General features: G+C 34.8%; 1 protein-coding gene and 1 long non-coding RNA gene across 2 annotated transcripts in view; one reads left to right on the top strand and one right to left on the bottom strand.

Moving 5' to 3' along the window:
* Positions 1-25,157, top strand: part of LOC111866503 (apolipophorins) — a gene marked incomplete at its 5' end in the record, with an annotated part of 136,840 nt that overhangs the window by 29,821 nt on the left and 81,862 nt on the right. Inside the window, 11 exon segments of the mRNA XM_023855502.2 lie at positions 843-1,022; positions 1,814-1,960; positions 3,771-3,918; positions 4,929-5,212; positions 5,751-5,960; positions 7,628-7,810; positions 10,541-10,728; positions 11,804-12,064; positions 14,199-14,395; positions 17,074-17,223; positions 24,783-25,007. Coding sequence (XP_023711270.2) covers positions 843-1,022; positions 1,814-1,960; positions 3,771-3,918; positions 4,929-5,212; positions 5,751-5,960; positions 7,628-7,810; positions 10,541-10,728; positions 11,804-12,064; positions 14,199-14,395; positions 17,074-17,223; positions 24,783-25,007 — 2,173 coding nt within the window.
* On the bottom strand, positions 21,251-22,077 carry LOC111866504. Its single transcript, XR_002843160.2, has 2 exons — positions 21,921-22,077; positions 21,251-21,825 (listed from the first exon to the last, which is right to left on the bottom strand). It is a non-coding gene; the product is annotated as an uncharacterized LOC111866504 (long non-coding RNA).

The following is a 25,157-nucleotide window of genomic DNA, read 5'->3' as shown; positions in this document are numbered from 1 at the left end:
ATTCTGGGTAATTTTAACTATTTGTAATTATTTTAATTAACTGGAACGTGGCTATCTTGGACAAAGTGAAGTTTTGTGTGTTGGTGATTTCTTTTTCTACTATAAATGCCTCTGATGATGGCTCCGTGGTGAGCCGAAACATGTAAGGCAGGTGCTGACGAGGTGGAAAACTTAAAAAAGTGTCACATTTGACGGAAGAAACTTGATTGTTAATTGGTTAGTGTGACGGACCAGAATGAAAGACCTTAAAAATATTAAACAACATATAAACTTAAAAAAAAAAGCCCCGGTTAAGCCGCAAACCGGTTAATCCGCCCCCGGATAATCGAGAGTTGACTGTATAGGATTTTCTGACTGAAGTATGGATTAAACCTTTGATTAAACACATTAGATGAAAAGACTGAATGGCTTGATAGGGCTTCTCAAGAAATAAGTATATGATACACTTTTCTAGTGATCCAATTTTGATCTTAAAGTACCTATTAATGTAATTTAATACTATTATATATATTTATAAGTTGTCTCTGTATTAGTGAACTAGATGCATGATGAATTATTCTGTAAGCTGGGAATCTGAAAAGATATCATGAAGTATAAAGGGATCTGTAAATCAGATATTATTTAACAAAAGTTAATCAACTCTGTCCAGTGATTTACCTTTTGTAAAAGTTTGATTTGTTAGTGTGATGGACCAAGATGAACCAAATCAAAGATATTATTTCTTTTTGATCTAAAACTGTACTTCAATTTCATAAATATATAAAACAGTGTCTCATCATATTTGTCTTTTTATTTAGTTGAAGTTGGTTAAAAAAACATGTTGTTGATTCTGATGTTTATAGTCTTTGCTGGATGAGCCAGAATTTTCCAAGTTGGCATACTTGGGTGTTGGAGCTCTAGGTGGCCGATATTGTGCTCAACACAGTTGTGAAGGGGTCCCTGAGTTTGATGCATTTTTAGAGAAGTTGTCAAAGCCTGTGAGTGGTGGCTGCAAGTCTTCTAGCTGGGATGAAGAACTCAAGGTAAGACATCTATATAAAACAGCAGTAGAAGAAGATATTACAAAGTCTGTTAACTTTTCTGCCACTAAGAATTAAAAAGAAACACCTTATGGGAGAGAAGCAATAAGAGAGTATGAATTATGAAAATAAAGTTCACTAACTGACCACCGTATGCTTGCCATGGCAGCAGAGGATGGAAACATCAGTATGGTTTGATGATGTTGGCATATCAGCATTTCTCAGTTGTGTTGTTGCTATATTGCAGTCTCTTTCTGAGTGGCATCTATTATTATCTGAGTGTGTTTTGCTGTGCCGTCATGAGGATGTCAGAGCTTGAATTAGAGCAATGAACAAACATTAGATTTCCTGTTAAACTTGGAAAGAGTGGAGGCAAAATCAGAGAGATGTTAGTGCAAGTTTACAGGGATAATTCTATAAAGAAAACAGGAGTTTACAAGTGAGTGACACTCTTTTTTTCTGAGGGAAAAGAAAGAGTGAGCAGTGAGCAGTACTGAAGAAAACATTGCAAAAGTTCTTCAAATTGTACGTGAAAATCATCGGCTGACTGTCAGGAGCATAACAGAGTAAGCAGACATTGACAGAGAAACAGTTAAGGAAATCTTAACTGAAGATCTTGACATGAGGAAGGTGTGTGGAAAAATGGTCCCAATTTTTAATTCACTCCACTGTTATCAGTGGAGTGAAAAATCATGGTATCATGTCTTGTGCTGCAGACCTGTGGCTAGAGACAACAAATTACTTTTATATGTGTAGCAAATTAAATAAAGAGGTGTGTAATTAATTTTATTTAGGTGCTGGCTTCTTTGAAAGCCCTTCACAATGTTCACCATTTGAATGATGCCACAGCCAACAAACTACGTGCCTGTGCTCTTGATGTCAGTCTTCCAACCCGAGTCAGAGTGGCAGTCTTGGATGTCTTTCAAAGTGATGCCTGCCGAGTAAGTTCACTGATCTTGACAATTTCCTCTTTCATAATTAGAGAACTTCTGCAGTAGTTTGGTTCTGATATTTTTTCGAAATAGAAACTACAGTAATAATAGAGACAGTTTTAAGGCCTTTAAAACGTATTCCAGCAGTACTTTCCCTTCTTGTTTTAACTAAAATGTTAAAGCTGTCAATAGGTCATCCACTCTGTCACCTAGACAGACTCCCACATAAATACTATAGCAAAAATGTGATGTTTTGTCTTGTATTGTGTTCCTGTAAGTGATTTTCTCATTCACATAATTGGCACAACTCATTATCAAAACGTGCCTGACAATGGGGAGTTTACTGTATATTGAAATAACAGACAGGAGAAATGGGAGGTCACCGGAATTAATATGAGCCACAAACACCTTATAAATTCAAGAGGAGAGCTTTTTGGATACTTCCAGATTCTTTATTATATTTGATGGAAACCTCAGGAACCCAATCCGAAGCTGTAGAAGGCCAAGTTGCAAACTCTCAGATGTGATCATTACCTCATCCCACTGAAGGAAACTAGTATAGCCCTTCATGTATCCATGTTAAGCAAATACAAATTAAATTCAACCATAACAATTACATAACTTGGTATAACTTTCCCTGCTTGACACAACAACCAGTGACCCAACATATTTTATTTCATTAACTCACCACTCTGCCAAAATCAATTATATATAGTCTCAACACTGACAGCATAATTAAATAACTAACACAATAAGTAACTTTCTGGGGTACGCGATAGCGTGGTGGTTAAGGTACTATGCTACAAGCTGGAAGGTCGTGGGTCCAAGTCCCAATGAGGTCATTGGATTTTTTTCAATTGACCTAATCCTTCAGGCCGCACTAGGCCCTGGGGTTTACTCAGCCTCTAACAGAAATGAGTACCAGGAATTAATTAAATAATTTTCCTGGGGAGTAAGGTGCGGCCGGCACGTAAGGCTGACAACCTTACCGCCATCTTTGAGCCGATTAGTAATAAATGAAGTTAAATCCCACAAAGACCACACAATTTTTCTCTTCTCCAGTACCTGACCAAATCATTGTTAAACTGCCTCCACAGAGTGACTTACAACATTGATTACTCTCATCACCACAATCTAAATATGACCCTATGTAGCCTCTCATGCTATGGCCTTAAAGTCTTGATACAAAACTCCAAAATATATGGGTGAGAGTTACGAGGGTTATGGTACACCCATCAGTCTTCTTCTCCTCCTGTTGATACATCTTTCAGATGGTCATCACTACAGTGTCTGCAGTAAATCAAGTTGGGTCATGCCTAACATGAGTTTACATCATATTTCTGCTTCACTGTTCTTGATTTTCTATCTTATTTCAAGCTTCCTACAGAGGAACTACCTACTTGTAACCATGGACATTTCCATCTCTCTAGTCAAGGTACATTATTTCCACCTTCAGTCTATCAATATCTCGTGTCTGTCTTCGGCCTCTTATACTCCACTGAGGTGCTCATACCTGCTCATAGACCTCCTGCCTGCAATTGCTCAACCCAAGATGTTCTCCCTTTAATGGGCAACAGAAATATAAGCTGACATAACCAGACTCACTCCCTCCCTCTTTGAAATTCTCACTAATGGTGGTACAGTAACTGGCCATAATTGGACAAAGTGAGAAACAAACCAAATGTACAGCATAAAATTGCTTTTACTAGATTTTTTCCAGACCATCATTTTCACATTTTTCTTTATTTTATTAATACTAGTACCAGACTTTTATTTAAGATGACAGAATTTTTTAACTGTTCCTCATTTATAATTTCAGCTGAAGCAGACTTCTCTGGAAGTTCTGAAGAACCGTCAACTGGATAGTGAACTGAGGATCAAAGCCTTTCTTGCACTTGTAGAATGTCCATGCCACAAGATGGCCAATGCATTGAAGGAGGTTTTGGAATCAGAACCAACCTATCAAGGTAAACCACGAGGAACATCATAACATGAAACATAGATCAGTAGGTGATAAATGGTTAACCTCCATAGCTCATTTATAATACTCATAGTTCCAAATAATTTTCCTCCAAATTATTTGAAACAGAAAAAGTAACAGGGCTTTATAACTATGAGCATTAAGAGTATATGATAATTTGTGCTATTCATTCTGATTCATTATACTTCTCCTGAGGGACAGTCATGGAAATACAAAAATTTAACATCACAGTAATCCACCCACCAAGTCAGCTCTGCAGTAATGCATATAATATGTTCAAATGGTGATTGAAGTAATTTTTAAAGGATGTCTGAAACCCCCATCTCCTGTGATCCTAATTTTTAATCCCACTGTCACTGTATGCTGTGCATATGTTCAGATAAACCAATGTATCATGCTTAATAACACACATACAGCAGTAAAGTATTAAAGAAAAAACATAGAGCAAAGCTTGTTTTACTAATTCATGCTGTATCTTGAATGATTTTTCCGCAAGATTACCTTCATGGAGAGAAATATTATGTCTGTCTGCTTTTCTACTAGCATATATTTATATCTTAGAGATAATATTTCAGTTTACTAACCTGCTTGTTCAGGAATACGAATACATCCTGTAAATATGAATGAATACTAAGGTCCATCAAGTGCAACAAATTTAATGTGAGAATATAAAAGATTGCCTTTACATGTTTCAGCCCCTGCTGGCCATCAACAGAAGGCATAGCCAACGCAGCAAAGAAATGCTTTGCATATGTATTGAACATAGGGTTTATAAAGTGATTTCTAATTGTATAAATAACTTTATGGCAACCTGTGCTCAACATGCACGTAAAGTATTTCTTTGAAGTGTTAGCTATGCTGTATCATGACGATTTATAATGTTACAAATCCATTTATGACAATCTCCGTTCAACATACATGTAAAACATTTCTTTACAGTGTTGGCTATGCCTTCTGATCATGAAGTGTCTCATGTCATTATTTATTTTGTTTCAGTTGGATCTTTCATTGTGTCATACCTTCGCAAACTTCGGGCATCAACAAACCCTGGCAAAGAACATATAAAGGCTGTCTATGGTGAAGTTCGTACCAATAAGAGGTTTCCTGTAGATTTCCGAAAGTTCTCCCATAATTTTGAGTTTTCATATCTTCTGGATGGGCCCAATATTGGTTCCACAGTTGAATCAAATATCATCTATTCTCAGAGATCTTTCCTTCCACGTGCATCAACTCTTAATATTACAACAGTATTGTTTGGACGTCTTACAAATATTTTTGAGGTATGTAAATTGAAAGAAAAAATTAATTAAACAATTATAATTACCATAATTTGTTCATGTTATTTCCCAAGCACATATTTCTTTGTTCTCAATAAACAGGAACTGTACTAAATTAATTTTTTGAATTGGGAACAGTTTTGCATAATTTGTTGCTGACACTTGAGAAAACTGTTATTAAATGCATTGCAATGGAGATAGTGCCAGTTTAAGTATTTAAATGGAATAAAAGCACATGAATTTTTAAACTCTTCTGAATATTTGTCTGACTGTTGTAAATAATGAAATAGGTTATTCAGGTTAATATGGTCACACTTATGTTCTTTGAATACATGTTATGCATTTAATTTAAATCTACTATTACTGATGTTCCACTGTTCTTTATAGAAATATCATATTCCAAGTGATATTTAGTAGAATGTTACAGAAAATGAATGCGTTAAGGATATTTGTGTAATAGTCCACACTCCATTCTCTCTTATATATGGAGAATTTTCTCATACAAGATGCACATATATTAATTGACTAGTCTTTTTTTCAGATGGAATTCCGACAAGAAAATATTGACCTTATTGCTGAGAGGTTGTTAGGACCCAAAGGTTATTTTAATACTCATGATTTACGTGATGTGATAAGAGATGGCAAAGAGAAATGGACTGATCTCGAGAACAGTGTAAAACAAAGGCTGAATCAAGCCATTAGAGGCAAACGATCAGTCACCAAGGAGGCACTGGAAGAAGTTCGACATAAGGTGAGAATTAAATGTGATACCAGTACCTTGGTGGTTGTGAGTCTGTTACTGCTGGGTAATCTATTGATTTTAATTGTTTATATAACTAACATATCTGTCTTTAGAGAGATTCAATTTCTTATTATTGATTATTAACAGTATAATGTTATTATTAACACTATTATCCTATGTGGCACACATGGGACAGATGAGAAATGGATACAAATTTGTAAACTTAATGGGGAGCAGGGACCTCTTGTAAAACTTAGGTATAGTTGATTTTTGGAGCAATGTTTAAATGCATCTTAACTTTAAAGATATGTATGGACTATTATGGAATTTAAGCTGTAAAAGCTAATATATGAAAGTACCAGCTTGGAGATGGTAATTTGGAGATATCATAAGCAGATATGGATGGCTGGATAGTTATTGCCCTGGAAGTAATATTATAAACATAGCACAGCATGGGGCTGTGTCATAAGTTGGGTGGTTAGTTGCCAGCTTCCAGTTATGGCAGCTGAATTTAATGTGTAGATGGAAGCAGTTTCTTGGACTATGACAGCTGTAAAATGCGCAAAAATCAAATCTCTAATCAGAAACATAGGAGTCTCAACTGAAAAGCTAGTGAAAGAAATGATTGAGTTTTTACTATTCTGATTAAATATTAGCCATATTAATAAAATTTAAAATAGACTACAAGCCAGAAGGTCGCAGGATTGAATCCTGATGAGGTCATTGAATTTTATTCAATTTACCTAAACCTTCCAACTGCACTATGGCCCTGGGGTCGGCTTAGCCTCTAACAGAAATGAGTACCAGGTATTCTTGGAATATTCTTGGGGGTAAAGGGCAGCCGGCACTTAGGGCTGAGAACCTTACCACCATCTATGAGCCGATTGTCTAGAAAATGTGGGAACCTCAACATCTCACAACCCTATGGGTCTCCAAGGCATGTTACAGGGATACCTTTACTTTACTTTACTTACTTTTTTACTCTTCACTTCTTATATATTGAAACACCATGTATTTCAAGAATTTATCATTCTTACTGAAATTCTCATATTTATGTTGTTTTACATATCATACACTTGAACTGAAATGCCCAGTGGGGAAATCTCCATACAGCTAGAGCTACTAGGCTCTGCTGTTTAAAGGTTAAATGAGGGTGTGGACTGGATTCTTCTGGCTCAGGATAGGGTCCCGCGGATGGCGCTTGTGAACATAGTCATCAACAAGTACAGTCTTCTGGGTTGCAATGACATGTAGTTCAGAGAGAGTCCAATGTTTCAGAGAACCCTAAGAACATCAAATTCAGCATAGTCATAAACTTTCAGTTTATATAAAAATGGGGAATTTCCTTACCAGCTTAATGATTATCACCATCTCAAGCTGGTCATTATTCCATCGAGTTAGTTATCAATATATAATATTTAAATATGATTAAATTCATACACAAACCACACCATGAATGACATGTGATTTCTGGGAGTGCATCAGTATTTGCTTGTGTAATTGAACTTAAGTTATGTCAACATTGACATGCGAACTTTTAGGTAATTTGCTGTGTAAGCATTAGAATAGTTTTTAACATAGTTACAATGAGAAGTCAAATTTATTTTGATAGATATATGTATATAATACAAACCTTATATCTTTAACTTCTGTTAATATTTCCTTCTCTTTCACAGTCTCTAACACCATATCATGCAGAGCCTGATCAGGAACTACTCTTAGAATTATCAGCAAGGCTGTTTGGTGCAGAGGTTGGCTGGTTCACCTTCCATCATAATGCCAGAGATGCAGCAAAAGAACTTTTTGACAACACCTTTGATCTTGTGGATAAGGTTGTGAAGAAGGCAAAGGACTTTGATGTGAGTGCATGAGTTGTTTTATTTCACTTGCAGTTCTTACTCTGTAATGTAGCTCAGTATTCAGAAGCAAATGATATTTTTTCTCTCATGTTTTCTTTCCTGTTTACTGGTTAGATTATAACATGAAAAATATTGCACTGGTAAAATTTATTATTCAGAAATTGTAATGTGTTTTAAAAGCAATGATACAGAGTCTTTCTTGCAAGGCTGAATCAAGTGTGCCCAACCATGAGAAAACCATGCAAGTAGTAGATGAATGTACTCTGTGTGATACATGGACAAACAGAGGTATGGTCAACTGCATTACTACTCAATTCTATGTTATTGTGTATATTGTACAGCTATCACTGCAACTGCAGAGCACTCAGTGTAATGTGTATCAGTTCTCTTTGTGTTTCGGTTCTCAAAATTAATTCAGAATTCTGTTGCAGTATGCAATTTAGATAATGAAATATACCCTTGAACAGCAAATCTTTCTGTATGATATTTATGTGAAAAATGAATAGCATAAATCACGCGAAAAAAGGTTTCAACATAAGCATCCTGGTCTCTGTGCTCCATCTTTATCAACAATTTTCAAATTGATGAAGAAAATATGTTCAACTGTTTTCTTTTTCTCAGGCAAGAAATGCACTAGACAGAATGCTGTCCTAACCAAAGAAAAGCTTGCCAAAATTCAAACCAGATTAGAACATTTGCATTTGCTTCCCTCTATGATATTCTACCAGTCTCTATACCCTACCGATAAATGGTGCGTACTATCAGTCCCGCCGAGCAAGCAAGTTCGGCCACTTGGTTAGCGGTGTCTATAATGCTTCCCCCATCTATCAGAGGCCTTAGAGACTATTGTTGGGCGGGAAACGTCCTGGAATTTGGCTCAATGATCCCCTTTGGGGATATGAGGTTCTTTTATATGCCGTAAAGTTACGACACGGGACACACAGCTTAAAGTCCCTCCCGGAGGACTTGTTCCCTGAATTTTTCGGCCCTTAAAAATTCGACGACCTCCGCCGGGTATTTGAACCCGCGTACCATGAGTCATGAGGTGGGAACGTTACCTCTAGACTACGGAGGCCGCTGTCCCTTAGGTACAGTGAGATCCTTGCAGCAGATAAGAACAATATTCATAAAAATTATATTGGACATCTTTCTACTTAAAATAAATACAAAACTGCTGTAATCAATTTATGACATTTTTCTTTTGTAGAGGGAGGCATTCAGATACTTTTGAAAGCTAATAATCCATTTGTAATGAAAGTTCAAGTTTTTATGAAATGTAATGCTTAGTTGTCAAAAAATAGTAGCTGGAGTTTGTAACTTACCTCCGAAGTAGAGGGTACTGCTACAGCAGTAGAACTTTCACAGAAAAATGTGTTCTTCCAAGCACTCTGAATACTGAACTGAAGAACACCTGAAATTTACTGGAGGCAAAACTCATAAGAGGAGTGGGAGATATTTAGGAAAATAAAGGATAGTTTTTCCTGGCACCCATTTCATTAGGACTTTGCCTGCTTACCAGTACTTGGAATTCCTGGATCTAAGTAAGGAACACAAAAACAAGGATACTGAGTTCTGTTATTATATTTACTGACCATTTGGCATTTTTATTTCTTTTCGTATTATTAACAATTTTATTTTAGAAGTGAAATTTTCATGGCTCGCTTAACAGTTTCAATGGCCTCCAATTGTTCTGACTATAGTTTTTGGCATCTCCAAAATATGACATGGCCCCCATTGGGAACCTCTGTGCTAGACTGCTTTTTCTTGGCAGATTACAATTAAGTTTCTGGCTAACAGGCCAATGGTTGAGAGTCGAGCATCTCAGTCTTTTGAGGTAGACTCTGTATTCTGATAACCAGTTTGGTGCTGTAAACTTTCATACAATACAGCTACAGAGTAATATCCTACAGCTCTGTGATGATGACACACCAGAGCTTCATTTTTCTCTATGACTTTCTTCCAAAACATTCTCCACTCCAGTAAGTATTTAACAAGTCACACTTGAGACGCTTGAAGAAATACATGTAGGTATTCATGGAATATGTCCATTTTTGTTGTCTGATTGTATTGAGAATTGTACCAACAAATTTTCTTAGAACTTCCCAGTGCCAACTTTCATAAAATTCTGTTGAGTAGTTCTCAAGTCATTACATATGTCAGATGAATGGACAGAGAGGCATGACCAAGCTGATAATCACATTTTTGCAATTATTCATTGTGGATGCTCCAAAAACTTCATTCTAGAGGTTTCTTCATGTGACTGAAAACTTTAATTGAAGGGTTAATAATTGCAGTAGACATCAGTATATTTAAAAAAAATTATGTACATCATTATTTACAAGTGCTTATGGGCTTACTGGCCTCAAACTGAGCTGCAATTAAGGACATGAAATAAATTAGATTATTAAGTTTAATTTGAAATAAAAACCTTATTTTTCCCCCTCTTCTAAATCAAGTGTCTTGCCTTGTATTTTTATATTGCCAATCTTACAGGCTGCTATTATTTATGATCTCTATTTAACTGCTTGAAAACATGAGATGTTCCAAGAATGCAGCTAGTTGCAGTGTTGTACTGTAAACACATTATGCATTAGGCACATTGTGTAATTTATCATGTCACTAATTGTTTGACTGAAGGTTATTAGTAATTTAATGTTAATGCTCATAAACATAACATAGGTTGATTTGTATCACAGTATAATAATCTTATCTGAATACTTTTCATTTTAGTACAAGTTGAAGCAACACAACACTTTCTTGGATACACAACTTGTGTACCCAACATCACTTGGACTCCCTCTGAAGCTGGTTATTGGTGGCAATAGCGCCATTCATGTAGAACTAGAGGGCAAACTGGATGCAAATGAGTTAATTAACAACTTCAGAAATTCCCATGTTCAACTTAAATTTGTTCCAAGGTAAGAAGCATAACATTTATTTTAGAATATTAGGACATATATTGAAGCAGAAGACCTAGAAATTGTGTGACTTTACTAATCTGTTAGGATAAATAATTCTTTCATTTATCTATAAAATTGGCTTCAGAGGTTTGGAAGGAAACAAAATTTTAAAATGGATCTGTTCTGTTTTTTTATGCAATCTAACATATCGAGATACAGACTGGAGTCTTAAAATATATGTGATTTTTCTTCCAATTGAATGTAAGAGGGTATTACTGCTTTATTAAAATTTATGAATGTGTTCTTAATGTTGTATCTTGTCATTCAGACAACTCTAAAACAGTACATAACTATTTAACTGTTGTTTGTTTACCTCATATCTTTGATCTGTGGCAGGCCCATTTTATAACTTATAAGTTTAATGAAATTTAACTTGAAAATTTGGAAGGAAACATGATTTTAAAAATTAATTCCATCAGTCTATGTGAAGGGTTCACATATAGGAATTTATAGATAAATTCATTATTGCAATTGTTTTCTCTATTGAATAATCCACAGATACTTATAGTCAGTAAGGTAAAGGTAAATTCATTCTTGTACTTAATTAATTAAGCTTAATTGTGCTTAATTAATTAAGCACCACTCTGTGAAGATGTATGGGGGAGTGGGGTTATAGCTCCATCATTCATGACCTCAGCACTAGATTGAGGTGAGTTAAAATGAATGCCAACAGCAGGTAGGATTCCCAAGCCATCACCCATCTGAGCACTACTCATATCCATTGTTGCTTGACTTTGGTGACTGGATGAGAACTGGTGTTTTCAACATGGTATGGCCATTGGCTACTTATAGTCAGTTGAACAAGAAATTAGTAATTTCTGACAGTAGATGAAGCAAATGCTTCAAATAGAGATTTCTGTTATTACTTGTATAATCAGAAATATGAGATCATCTTTCAACAGTTTCTACAACATTAAGTATGCCCTTTCACATCAACTGACATTATTTATTTAGTAGGTCAACATTAAGTTCTCTATATTCCCTTACTCAAATATATCATCTCTAATAATGCGTAATATGTTTTCCATTTCAGTGCTGCTGTGGAACTTGTGGGTGAATTTGTTGTAGACGCTTATGCTGTTGAGGCAGGTCTGAAGGTAGCCGCCACTCTACACACAGCTACTGGAGCAGATATCAATGTAAAGGCCACTGATGGACTTGGACTTGATGTCACATTTGGCTTACCAATCAAAAAGCAGGATGTGATTTCGCTGAAGTCAGAAGTGCTGACAACTGTTCATGAACGTGGTAAATCTGAGGTGGATACTGCTGTTACCTTTACAAATACACCAAGGTAATTACACTGTGGAAAAATTATGTTCATATCCTACCTGAAATTATATATTATGCCTCTGTGTATACAAGACAGCATGTCATTATTTAACATAACACTTTTTATCTTCAGAGATTAAACTAAGGTGAAACCCACAACACTGAATTTATTATTTATTTCAGTCACCACAATTCATGAATGTCATTATACTATATTACATTACAAAATATTTAGGCTTTTTCAACCATCACCAGGTAATGTATGTTTTTACATTCACCTTTGTTTTCCTGCTATTTTCTACCTACATTGGATAGTGTTCACCAATTTTGGTGGCTGAAATAAAAAATACAGTATTTTCCATAATACTGAAATCATGACATTTTTTAACCTAGAGTTTATGAAATTCAGTGGTCCTCTGACATTCTACATATTGTATTTTATTGCACAGAATGCCTGCAAGTGTTCTATGACAAAAAATATTCACATTCGATCAGGAAATAAACTTACAATATATACATCTTTCTCACAAACTAATTATTTGTAATGCCACATTAATCTATTATATCAGACAATTTATCTACTAGTTACAATCATGCTGAAAATACTTTGAGGCAGGAACTCATTTAATTTAAAATTTATTGACTTTGATTTCTGACAAATATTCTTGGACATTCTGTTAATCTAATTTGGCAGGAAATCTTTGAAAACCATACATCTGATAATAATAAGAAACACTTCCTCTGTTGAATCTCTTTGAATGAATATAATGTAATAAATCCACAAAATATCAATAAATAAAATAAAAGGTCCATTATTAAAATTAGGAACATGAAAGATGGAACAGAGCTCTCATTTTAGTGAAAGATCTTCAGGACATGCATGAAGATTGCTTTTCCGGGTCACTTGAGGGCTTATTAAATTATAGCGGCCCTCTGTGACTGTTGTGTTTGCATGGGCATTGTTAGGAATCATCACTCAGATGGATGTTTTTCTTTGTGTGCATCATGATGTTTTTATGGTGTTGCTGATTAATGCATTTTTATAATGGTGGGAGAATTCCAGTTTCCTATAATGATCTGGTAGAAACTTGAACCATTTCAGAGTAATTTACTGCCTCCATCTCTATGGTGCTCTTCATGCCAGTAACAGTTACTTTATATAATTGATTTATTGTGATATTTACTTTTGTTTCTGTGTAATTAACAATTGCATTCTTCTCAAGATAAATTATTGTCATTAACTTTGGTGATCACTTCCTAAACTGCAAGTTCAGTCCTTTATTAAGCAACAAGTGAAAAATTTGTACAACAATTATTCCATTATGAATTTTTTTGATGTTGAGTTGTAAGAGAACGCTGGTAGGTAGTGTATGTATAGATTTCCAAATGATTGTGAGCCATCCAGCATGAGAGGTTGCATTTCTTCTTTCAAATATAAAAGAAAATGTCAGAAGTATGGCTTAATACAAGCCCCAATTGCTTCCTTCCACTCTGCTTAGACTTGCCATTTATGATCATGAAATTACCTAAGATAAATGCAGCACTATCTTCTGCATATCTATTTCATGTCCAAGATTCTTGTTTTGAAATTCTGGTTTGCCTGAAGTAATGATGTATCATGTCTACATAACATCTGATTCCTTGCATTAAGAAAGTGTATTCTATGAATAAGTAACAATATGCAGTGGCACGCACACAGGGAACCTGCACAAAATGACATGTGAATTGTGCTCAAAGCAAGAGGTAGCCACTGCAGCACATATAAGCATAGAGCAGGTATCTCTGTGATTTTGACTTTAAATTTTAAATATTAAGACTAAATTGAGAATTTAAAATTTTAAACCTGTCGATGTATGAATATTAATAAAGATTTTAAACATGATTGACAAAATCAACAAGGGAAGTTCTGGAATATCAGGTATCAATTGACGACAGAGCAATGAACAGTTTGAAATGTGGAGTTTAAATGTTGATATTGAGTGCAGTGTGACAGCTACGTGAAGTGAAATACACCTGATGATGGCTGATTGTGGCTGAAACATGTAATGTGAAAGAAGGGGGACAAGAACTGCAATAAAGTGTTACATTTACGACGGAATTTATATTATATATATAGAAATGCAGAATAATATTAGAATTGATTTATTGCATGACAGGAGGGACTACCATGGATGTTTTGACCAACTGTCTCCTCTCATTGGTCTAACATTCTGTGGAACAATGAGCTTCCCTTGGGATCCAGTAGCAACAAAGGCTGCATTTTACCCTCTCAATGGCCCCAGCAAACTCTCTTTAACAATTGAGAATGAAGACGTCACTAGCTATCACTTCCGTGCTTCTTACAATAACAAAGGTGAGTGTCAATCCATTGACTGCTCTTAGCTTTCAACATCCATGCACGCACAACTGTGCCAACACATGTGCTGGTTCCTCAGTCCCCAGCAGGTCTGTAATGTTTATTGTTTGTAGTGTGTATGTCTTATAACAGGGGAGCACACAATAATGTAGTTGGTTAAGACACTATGCTACAAGCTGAAAGGTGATGGGTTCAGTTCTCGATGACCTAAGCCTTCCAGCTGCATTATGGCCCTGGGTTTAACTCAGCCTCTAACAGAATTGAGTACCAGGAATTAATTAAATAATCTTCCTGTGGAGTAAAGTGCGGCCAGCGCGTAGGGCTGACAACCTTACCGCCATCTTTGAACCGATTGTCTTGAGAATGTGGGACCCTCAGCATCTCACAACCCTATGGCCCTTCACGGCCTGATATGGGAATAGCTTTACTTACTTTTGCTTACTTTATCTCCTAGAATAATCTTAATTTTATTAGATTAAATTAATTTTATATGTATCCATTTACAGAAGTTGTGCCACATTTTTGTTAACTATGCTAATATCAGGCAGGTGACACTATTATGCAGTGTGTGTTAGAACACTACTAGTATGATGTAGTGACCAAAATTTTCTGCTGTGTATTACAGAACAGACAAATGCAGGCATTATTTAATGTAATTTAATGTCAAGTAACTCTTTTTAAGAGGATGAAAAGTGAACAATGGAAGCATGTTTGTAAATAGCTAGTACATAATTTGAGATAACAGAAAAGTAATTGAAATAATTATTAATCCGCATAGATTATCTTATGGAACTTTTGAATTTAAAGTGTGCTATATTACACAATCATGTCATTTGCGTAAGTGCTTTATAAAATTGTTGCATTTCATAATTATTTTAAAAATACTTCATTGTGTCAGACTGTGATGATAGACTTCGTCAGGAGAGTAATTTGAATTTTATAAATGTAATAATGCACCATCAGCAGGAAACTGAAACGGTGTGTCTATTTTTGAAGATGGAAAATCTTATGAGACATAGCTATGCTAACCTTAACAATCATTTGAATGTAACCAAATACAGATGTAACATATGCTATGCTGCATTATTTTTTATTGTGGGAAGCCTATTGAAGAAGGGATGATATATAAATTTTTGCTCATTACAAGCAAGGTCTCATCAAAAATTTGAAAACTGAGGTACTGTCATTATAGGGATGAAGTTTATCCAGTGCACTGTGTTCACTTACTTCTACATCGTAAAACTTTCACCCCTCAAGGTTCTTTTCTCTAAATTCAGAAAACAAACAAAAATAAAAATGCCACACAGTCTGAACTATATGTGCATATCTACTTTCATGTTGAATTTATTGATAGTAGGTTCTCATTTTTGAGAAATAGAGATAGCACCAACACTTGTGAATAACAGTGTTAGTTAGGCTGCCCTGCGGACCATTTTCATGATGCACAAAACCCTTGTAATAAAAGAAAATCAGCCTCACTTTAGTTTCAATGCACCATAAAACACATTACTGTTATTAGGAAAGATATTTCCGTTGTGATGATTATTGCTTAATGTTAGCTGTGAACTGGACCCCTGTTTTATCACAAGAATCTGTTATTTCTCGGTTTCTGTGTCAGCAGGTATAGAATGAATTTGCCTGAGACATTCCTCATTCCAGACTCTTTAAGTGCCCTTGCTTATGCCTTAAGAAATTCTTACCTCTTTAGCTCTTTCATGAATAATCAGTATGCTTCACCTCCCACTAAATCATGCACTTCACTTATCAGTTTATCAAAATTATGGTCCTCTGGGTTGTGATGCCATATGGTTTAGTAGATGCATACCAAAATTTCAGACTAACCTGCTACCTCCATATTTAAGGTTCCTCCAAATGTTGGTATCCATGAACCAGACAACATGGTTTCACATCCCAGAAAAGACTAATATTGATACACCATTCAGTGAGAACTTCAGATCTCACTTTGGTGTTTCATTGTTTCTGCTGGTTGAAGGATGTCCAGGGTGTTTGTCAATTTTAATACACACTTTCTTCTCTTTAAAAGGACAGAACCACTCGCAGTCTCAAACTTGACTCCTTTTCGCATTTCCAGATGCTATTTGTATGAATTTTTAAGTAGAAGACACCGCCTTTCTAGCCTCATTACATATGTACATGCACTATACTGCATTTTCTGCCATCATTAAATTGAGATTCATTCATTCATCAGTAATCTGTCAGACGACAGGTCCACAGTCTCTTCCAAAATAGTTCCTCCACTTGAGATATGATGGAAATACCCTGACTGTAAATGCTGACCATGAATTTCTGAAGCAATGAAATCAACTGTAAGCACATTTTGACATGCCGAGTATATCAGGAAATGTCTACTGCATCTGCATCCCTAAGAAGTGAAATATATCTGAGATATGAATTCAGTGTGGATATTTTTTGGTCAGATCTCATATATTTATCCATCATAATGTGTCATATTCTCAGGTAATGTAATGCAGACAAATTTGTGGAATGTATATAATTTAAATAACATGCTGCCATAATAGCTGCCCAGCTGATAATACCTTAAAATGTGGTGCTTGCTTCCCTAATACTTATTATGTCCTAAACTCGGCATAAAAATATGAAATAAACATATTTTCTTTACTCTTATTTATAACATTGTGTTTTCAATACCTTAGATCCACACAAGAAATCCCTGGAACTGCTGTTAGAAACACCCAACTCGAAAACAGACCGAAAACTTGGCCTGAGTCTGGAACATGTATCACAACCATTCCTGGGAATTAAGGCACAGTTGAACTCACCATGGAAACATCTGACTGGTGAATGTAAGTCTTACCTCAGTTTTACCAATACTAACACTGTCAATGCTGAAATATATCACTCTGATATTGGTACCTCTTCTCTGTATACATCTTTGATGTGTAATATTATTGGTTCTATCATCTCTTAAGAATTCAATTAAATAATTTTCATAATTTAAAAAAAAAGGAATTTGTAAGTTTACATGACAATTAGAAGTGGAATAAAAAGACCTCCATGGCTTTCAGTCCACAAGCAAACTATACCGACTGAATGACCATCGCTTGTTGGCGAAGTTAGTGCCAATTTTTTGGATAGAGGATTTCATGTAATCAGCGCAGTGGATTCCCACGGCTGTTAATCTTGATTTTCTAGACTAGAAGAATGAAATAAAATAAAATAATATCTTTATAATGGTAATTTCAATATGGAGAGGTTTAATAAGAAAATGCTGAGGTTAGCTTTATGATGACACATTTAACATGGATTGAATTGAATTGAATTTATTTACATTCTATAAATCCTAAGCAGGTTAGTACCTTTGGATACAGAACATGTCAAAAGGTTACATACATAAGTACAGGCAATTTTAGCTTAAAAATTAATATAACTTAATTTTACATCATTCTCTATTTACATTGAAGTATTCATCTAAAGAGTAGAAGGAATGAGCATGTAGATAATTCTTTAACTCTGATTTAAACTTTTTAGTATCATTGCCCAAGTTTTTAATACTTTGTGGCAGATTGTTGAACACTTTTATGCCAGTAAAGTAGACTCCTTTTTGATATACTGATAAAGTTGATGAGGGTAGGTGGAAGTTATATTTTTGCCTAGTATTCATGTTATAGACATCAGAATTTAATTTGAATTTATCTTTGTTGTAAACAACAAATAGGAGAAGCGATAATATGTATTGCGATTGAAGCGGTAGAATTTTTAATTTCTTAAATAATTCTCTACATGAATCTCTACTTCTACATCCTGTAATGATTCTTATTATATTCTTTTGTATTTTAAAAATTATTACACTATGTGAAGAGTTCCCCCAAAATATTAATCCATAGTTCATAATAGAATGAAAGTAGGCATGGTAAACCATCTTCAATGTTTCCTGTGACATAAAAGGCTTAATTGATCTCATCGCATAGCAAGCTGCATTTAATTTAGGTATAATTTGTTCAATATGTATTTTCCAAGACAGTGTACTGTCTACATGTATTCCAAGGAATTTTGTATCAAGTACTTTACAGATTAATTTGTTGGCATAACTGATGTCCAGATCAATTTGGTGGTTGTTTTTAGTTGTGAATGATATGTAATGGGTTTTATCAAAATTTAATGAGAGTAAATTGGCTTCGAACCATCTGTTTAAGGCTTCAAATACAATATTTATGTCATTTTTAAAGTTTTCAAATTTAGAGTTCTTAAATATTATACTAGTGTCATCTGCATATAGAATTGGTTTAGATTTATTGTTGATGGTTTTAGATAGATCATTTATGTAGAGAAGAAAAAGTAAGGGACCTAAAATTGATCCTTGTGGAACACCGTGCTTTATAATTCCCCAGTTTGAAAATGCATTATGACTGGAGTTTTTATTATTTATTTCAACTCTTTGATACCTGTTTTTGAGGTATGATTTGATCCATTCATTAGCTTTGCCAGTTATTCCATAGAAATTTAATTTCGATAGTAAGATATCATGATTAACACAATCGAAAGCTTTTGCTAGATCACAGAAAATCCCTCCCACAATTAATCTGTCATTGAGAGCACTTAAAATATCGTTAGTTAGTTCATAGGTTGCTTTTTCTGTTGTTAGGTCTTTCCTAAATCCAAATTGCTCTTTGACTAATATGTTGTTAGAATTTAAGTGTTCAAGTAGTCTATTATACATAACTTTTTCAAAGACTTTTGAGAATGAAGTCAATATGGATATTGGTCTGTAATTAGAGATGCATTTTCTCTCTCCTTTTTTAAAAAGTGGTTTCATTACAGCGTATTTTAAGCGTTGAGGAAAAGTACCTGATGATAAAGATTTATTACATAGATGATTCAAGGGTGAACTGATGTAAACAGAGCTTGCTTTAAGTAATTTGGTAGAGATTTCATCATATCCATGTGAATTTTTGGGCTTAAGGGATTTAATAATGTTTTCAATTTCCTTCCTTGTTGAGAATTTGAGATTGATATTTGGAAATGAATTGTTAAAGGCACGAGACAGATAGTATATTGGATTATTATTATTATTATTATTATTATTATTATTATTATTATTATTATTAGTATTGTTGTTATTGGAATATGTTTTCTCAGCTAATGAAAGGAAATATTCATTAAATGCACTTGCGATAGCTTGTGGATTGTTAGTGGACTTCCCTTCAATATTCAAACTTTGTACGTCTTCATTAACAGATTTCTTTCCTGATTCAACTTTCACAATATCCCAGGTGGTTTTAATTTTATTGTTTGATTTTAGAATTTGGCTGTTATAGTTATTCTGTTTGGCTTCTTTAATGACTTTTGACAAAATTTTACAGTACATTTTGTAGTGACTTTTTAGTCTTGGATCATTACTGTCCCTACTGGCCAAATATAGTTGTCTTTTGTGTTTACATGAAGTTTTTATTCCAATTGTTATCCAGGTGGATTTGTTTTTATTTTCATTTTTGACTATTTTTAAGGGAAAGCTTGAATAAAAGATCCTCAAGTATGTGTTCAGAAAGCAATTAAATTTAGAATCAATATTATTGCTGTCAAATACATTGTCCCATGATTCATTACTTAATTTTGTGACAAAATCTGCCATCGTATGCTTGTTGATTTTCCTTACTGTTTGATATTGTTGATTACTGGGCTGAAGGTCAATATTATTTATTTCTATGAGTTGAGCATCATGATCGGATAAGCCATTTATAAAGGGTCCTACAGTATAGTCTCTTAATTTTGAGTTATCAATGAATATATTATCTATCGCTGAACTAGAATTATTTTGAACTCTTGTGGGAAAGTTAACAGTACTGGAGAGATTGTAAGATGATAACAAAGAGTCTAAATTTAGTTTCCTATTACTGTCGATGAGATAGTTTATATTTATATCACCACAAATTATAAATTCAACTTTTGAACTATGCAGTACATTTAGGATGGTTTCTAATCTATTTATAAAGTGATCGAAGTTTCCAGATGGGGCTCTATATAAAGTCAGTATACAAATATTAGAAAAAGGAGAGTCTAACTTTAGAGCACATGCTTCCAGATCCTGGTCTTTGCAATAATCTTCTAAATTTATTTTAGTAAATTTTAGGTTTTCATGTACAAAAATACTCACTCCTCCTTTCTCCAGTGTTTTCCTACAGTATCTAGCACCTAAATTATAATTTTCTAAGTGAAGATGTTCTAATTCCAGCTGTTTCATGTGATGTTCAGTAAGGCACAGTATGTGTGGAAGATTTGAATTCATGGAGCTTATTAGTTCATTTGTTTTGTTTCTCAATCCTCTTATATTCTGATGGAATATTCTTAGTACTTTATTATTCACTGAATTTAGTAGACTGCAATTACCTTTTCCGATTTCTATTGGTTCACTAACATTATTGTCTGAAAGATTAGTTTCTTTTGCAATTTCTTTTACTTGATAAACTTTACTTGCACTCTTTATCCTAAAAAATGATTCTGAACACCCATGACAACTGGAATGTGTCTGCCCTTAATGCTCTCTGCAATGAGTCGCGTCAGCTTGTCCTTGCCTCGAGGATTAAGATGCAAACCATGGACAGTATGTTCGCTCCTCAATATTGAAGAGACATCAATCGCATCAATGTGGGCCGCGCCGACCTCCACAAGCGAACGCTCAAGCCGAAGATTAATCTCCCTTACACACCTGTTAATCCATGGCTTGTCATGTCGCCAGAAAAGACCAACAAACCTCACATTGGTGTGACTAGTTTTCTGGGCAATGTCACTTAAATCTTTCTCAATTTGATAATTGAGGTTTCTCTCCAAACTGTTACCTGGCCCCCCAACTATAACTACCTGATCTTCCTTACTAAAACCTTTGCACAATTTTCCAATGTCCCCAGTGACATTGCTCAGATCAGCATTGGGCTTGAATATGCTGGTCACAGCATATGCATCTCCCATTGCTTTCTGTAGCCTCTGCCCGATACCCCTACCATGACTGCTACCCAGCACTAGAATCTTACGCTTAGGCTTAGCCTCTAACACAGGCTGATCTATAGCGTCACCATCAGTCTGAGGCCCTAGCATAGCTAGAGGTTCAAATCGATTGGTTAAAGCTAACTTAACATCTAGTGAAGAAGGAACTTTTTTAAGTTTTCTTCGGGAGTTGGACACAGTCCTAAATTCTTCAGGACAATTATCTACTAAATTTAATTCCCCTTTTAAGAGGTCAATCTCAGTTCTTGCAAGTTCCAGCTCCCTTTTCAAACTCAAGATAGTCTCCTCTTGTTTCTTTATTACCTTGGCTTGCACACAGGAGTTGCAGTACCAAGGTAATATGGCCAAATCACTATTGGTGCCAGAACACTCCCAATGAAACCACAGGCCACAGTCCTCACATCCTGTCCCCTGGCTAACCTTCCTTCTGCAGGCCCCACATTTACCTGATAAGTCATTACCCCTTGTGGTCATTATTACCACTTATGTTAACTTATAATTCAGTACTAACTGAAGAGTCTAATTTGTGATTAGAACTTACAAGAGTATATGCTGGCACAAATCTTTTAAGGCCCACTATATACAATGATACACTTATTTTAGGTTAGGCCCACTGGTACACTTGCAATAGTACAAATCTACTTACTAAAGATATAAAATAACACACTTCTTGTAGGTTAGGCCTACTGTACACTTACGAAAATACAAACAACTTGTGTAAGATATAAATAACACTTGTGAAAATACAAATCGACTTCCTTAAAATATAAAATAACACACTCCCTGTAGGTTAGGCCTACTGTATACTTACGAAAATGCAAATCAGCTTCCTTAAGACAAAGTAACACACTACTTGTAGGTTCCGTGTATGTAAATAAAATGTAAATAAAATATAAAATAAAATTCACAAGGTTTATGAAGCAAATTCTTGGACCAGTTACTGTAACTTATGTGGTCTCACAATAAAGTTCATGAACTCATTGAGGTAAAAGTGCTACATACTTCATTGCTGAATATAACTGTGGTCAGCTTCAAAGTGCCCCCCTTTGGAAGCTATGCACCGATGCCAGCCCCTAGTCCACCCTTCAAAACAATTTTGGAACTGGTTTTGTGGAATGGCCTTCAGAACTGCCATCGTATTACTCCTGATGTCATCATTGTCATCAAAATGCCTTCCTTTCAATATTTATTTTATCTTCAGGAGCAGAAAAAAGTCATTGGAGGCTAGATCCATTGAATAGGGAAGGTGTTCCAGCATGGTTATTTGTTTACTAGCCGAAAGCTACCTCACATACAGTGCCATGCGAGCAAGTCCTTTGGGACCATTTTTGCACACACCTTCCTTATGCCAGGATCTTCAGTTAAGATGTTTGTAACACATAATGGCTAATTCGATTCCTCTATTTAGTGGATGATGCAATAATGTCACATATCCTTGTAGCGTGACAAGTAATTAATGGTTTCTGTGTTAGATGATTCAATTTATTGGATATTCACCAGGCTGAACTACAGTTAGTTGTAACACAATCTTACTGTGACTGTAACACTTCATAATTATGAAGAATGATAACACTCTGAAGGTTACTGTAACTACACCACATAAAATAAATACTTCATTTATGACTTCTTCTGACTTTAAGTATTATGTTTTTGGACATTATCCATCATCCTGTCTATTTTCTACAAAACATCCTGTCCCTAGGGACTAGCTCTTTCTATTGGACCCAACTGAGTGGGTTTTACCTGAGGACAGGGACAGATTCCAGTCTCTGAAATATTGTACTTTGAAAAATAAACATTAAGGTTTTTAGAAAATAGACAGAATGATGGATAATGTCCAAAAACATAATACTTGTAGCAATGTGCCATCATCGCAAACTTTTAGATCTTAGTCTTCTGACTTCTTCATCTGACTTCTGTTTGTCTTCTGTCTTCTCTCGTATTTTGTCTTATCTCATATTCTATCATTCATTTCTGTCCCTGAAGTAGGATCTGGCATACCAAATAGAAGACACCAAGTTGAACAGTTGATTTCTCCGTTGTCATAATTATTTACACCTTCGCTACTAAGTAACCAAAATTCTATTGTTACCTCATTACCTTGGCAATGTGCTCAGTGAAGCCTTGCCTGCAGATAGTCAGACTGCAGCTTTCAGACGTCATGTCACAATTCTATATGCAACTATATGCAAGGTGCCAGCATATTATGTCGCATACTGATAAGATGTCCGTTGGTAATAGTCATGTTGCATATACGAGGGTGTACAGGGAAAGGAAGCGGTTAGAAGAAGATGATTGTAATATTGTACCCAAACGAAGTTACATGCCAAATGACACCATTTTCAATGTTAATCTTGGAAACCAAGGTTCTCCAATATTTTTTTATTATATTGCAGAGTAACATAAATTCATGACTTATATCTGGCTACACACATAACATATATAAATACAGCTCAGGTAACTTGTATCCATCTTGATTTTATAGTTATATAAAATATCAGTCTGTCTTTCCATAGTCTATATTTTATGACATTAAAGATTAGAATTTTGCACAGCCTGTGGTAATGTTTTCATCCAAAGCTCCCTTCATGCAAATAAATGTAATGGATAGGAGCCATTTGACTTTTATCAAGTATGATTTTAGAATACATTTTATGTGATAACTCGGTAATAATGTGTGCTGGCAATGGTACAGCTCTTATAATTGGACAAAGAGATTTAGCTTGCCATTAATAATGTTACTTATACTTTATAATCAGTCACACTTAATGAGTTTTTTCATAGTCTTATTGAGCCCCTCATGATCATGTCTGAATAGTAAATTTTAATAGGCTTCTGATTCTACAGATTGTCTTAAAAATTCAGCTTCAGCAATTATGCTCATATACCATTCAATGATAAATGATCCCTGTAGATGTTACATTATCATGAAGTAACTATAGTAAATCCCACGTTTGATATCATTGTTTAAATATAAAGTGTAAAAATTTACTAAAATATTTACTGTTTGACATTAACAGTTATTATATATTTCAAAATATTTAAATATTTAAATCTTTTATTTGTTTCATATTTTTATTAATTTTATTGCAACAGAATATTGATAACTCTATGCTGCCATATCATAATAATGAACAAGATACAGTGTTATGTTACATAAATTATTGTCACTTCAGTATTTTGTATTCACATTTTTGTAAAAAATATTTTCTTATAGTTGGAAGTGTTTGAATTTATGATTATAATTACTGATCTTTATTCCCATGCACCCAATATTCCAGACTTAACAAATGTTGTTTGGTTGCCTGATATGCAAGGGTAACTATTGTATTGGTGTATTATGGCAGGCTTTAATCTGTGGCTTAAAATATACAGAATTACTGACATATGTTGTCACTTTCAGTGGCTTTCACTGACTCAGATAAAGAACTTTCACTCTTGGCTAAGCTGCTGAATGATGCTGATGAATATTCTGTAAAACTGGGAGCATCTGTGACTGGTGATCCAAGTCACGCCACTTACCACCCTCTGCTGGAGTATAAGATACCAAAACAAAGGGGCAGCCTTGTTGAACTAAAAGGTGCAAAGGGACGGCCGGAGAAACTCACACAAGATTATAGTGTTGATGGTAAGATAGTGTAGAATTATAAAAACTTAGTGAAACAGATGTTTGAGAAATTTGTTTTAATTTAATTCATAGAATGAATAATTATTCCATCAAAATGGTCTTAGGATTATCTACAACATATTCTATATACCAGTCTAGTGATTCTCAATC

Source organism: Cryptotermes secundus, unplaced genomic scaffold (genome assembly GCF_002891405.2).
Source record: "Cryptotermes secundus unplaced genomic scaffold, Csec_1.0 scaffold401, whole genome shotgun sequence".
NCBI lineage: Eukaryota > Metazoa > Arthropoda > Insecta > Blattodea > Kalotermitidae > Cryptotermes > Cryptotermes secundus.
Note: the sequence above shows the minus strand (reverse complement) of the source record. Positions and strands in the feature narration are given on the sequence as shown.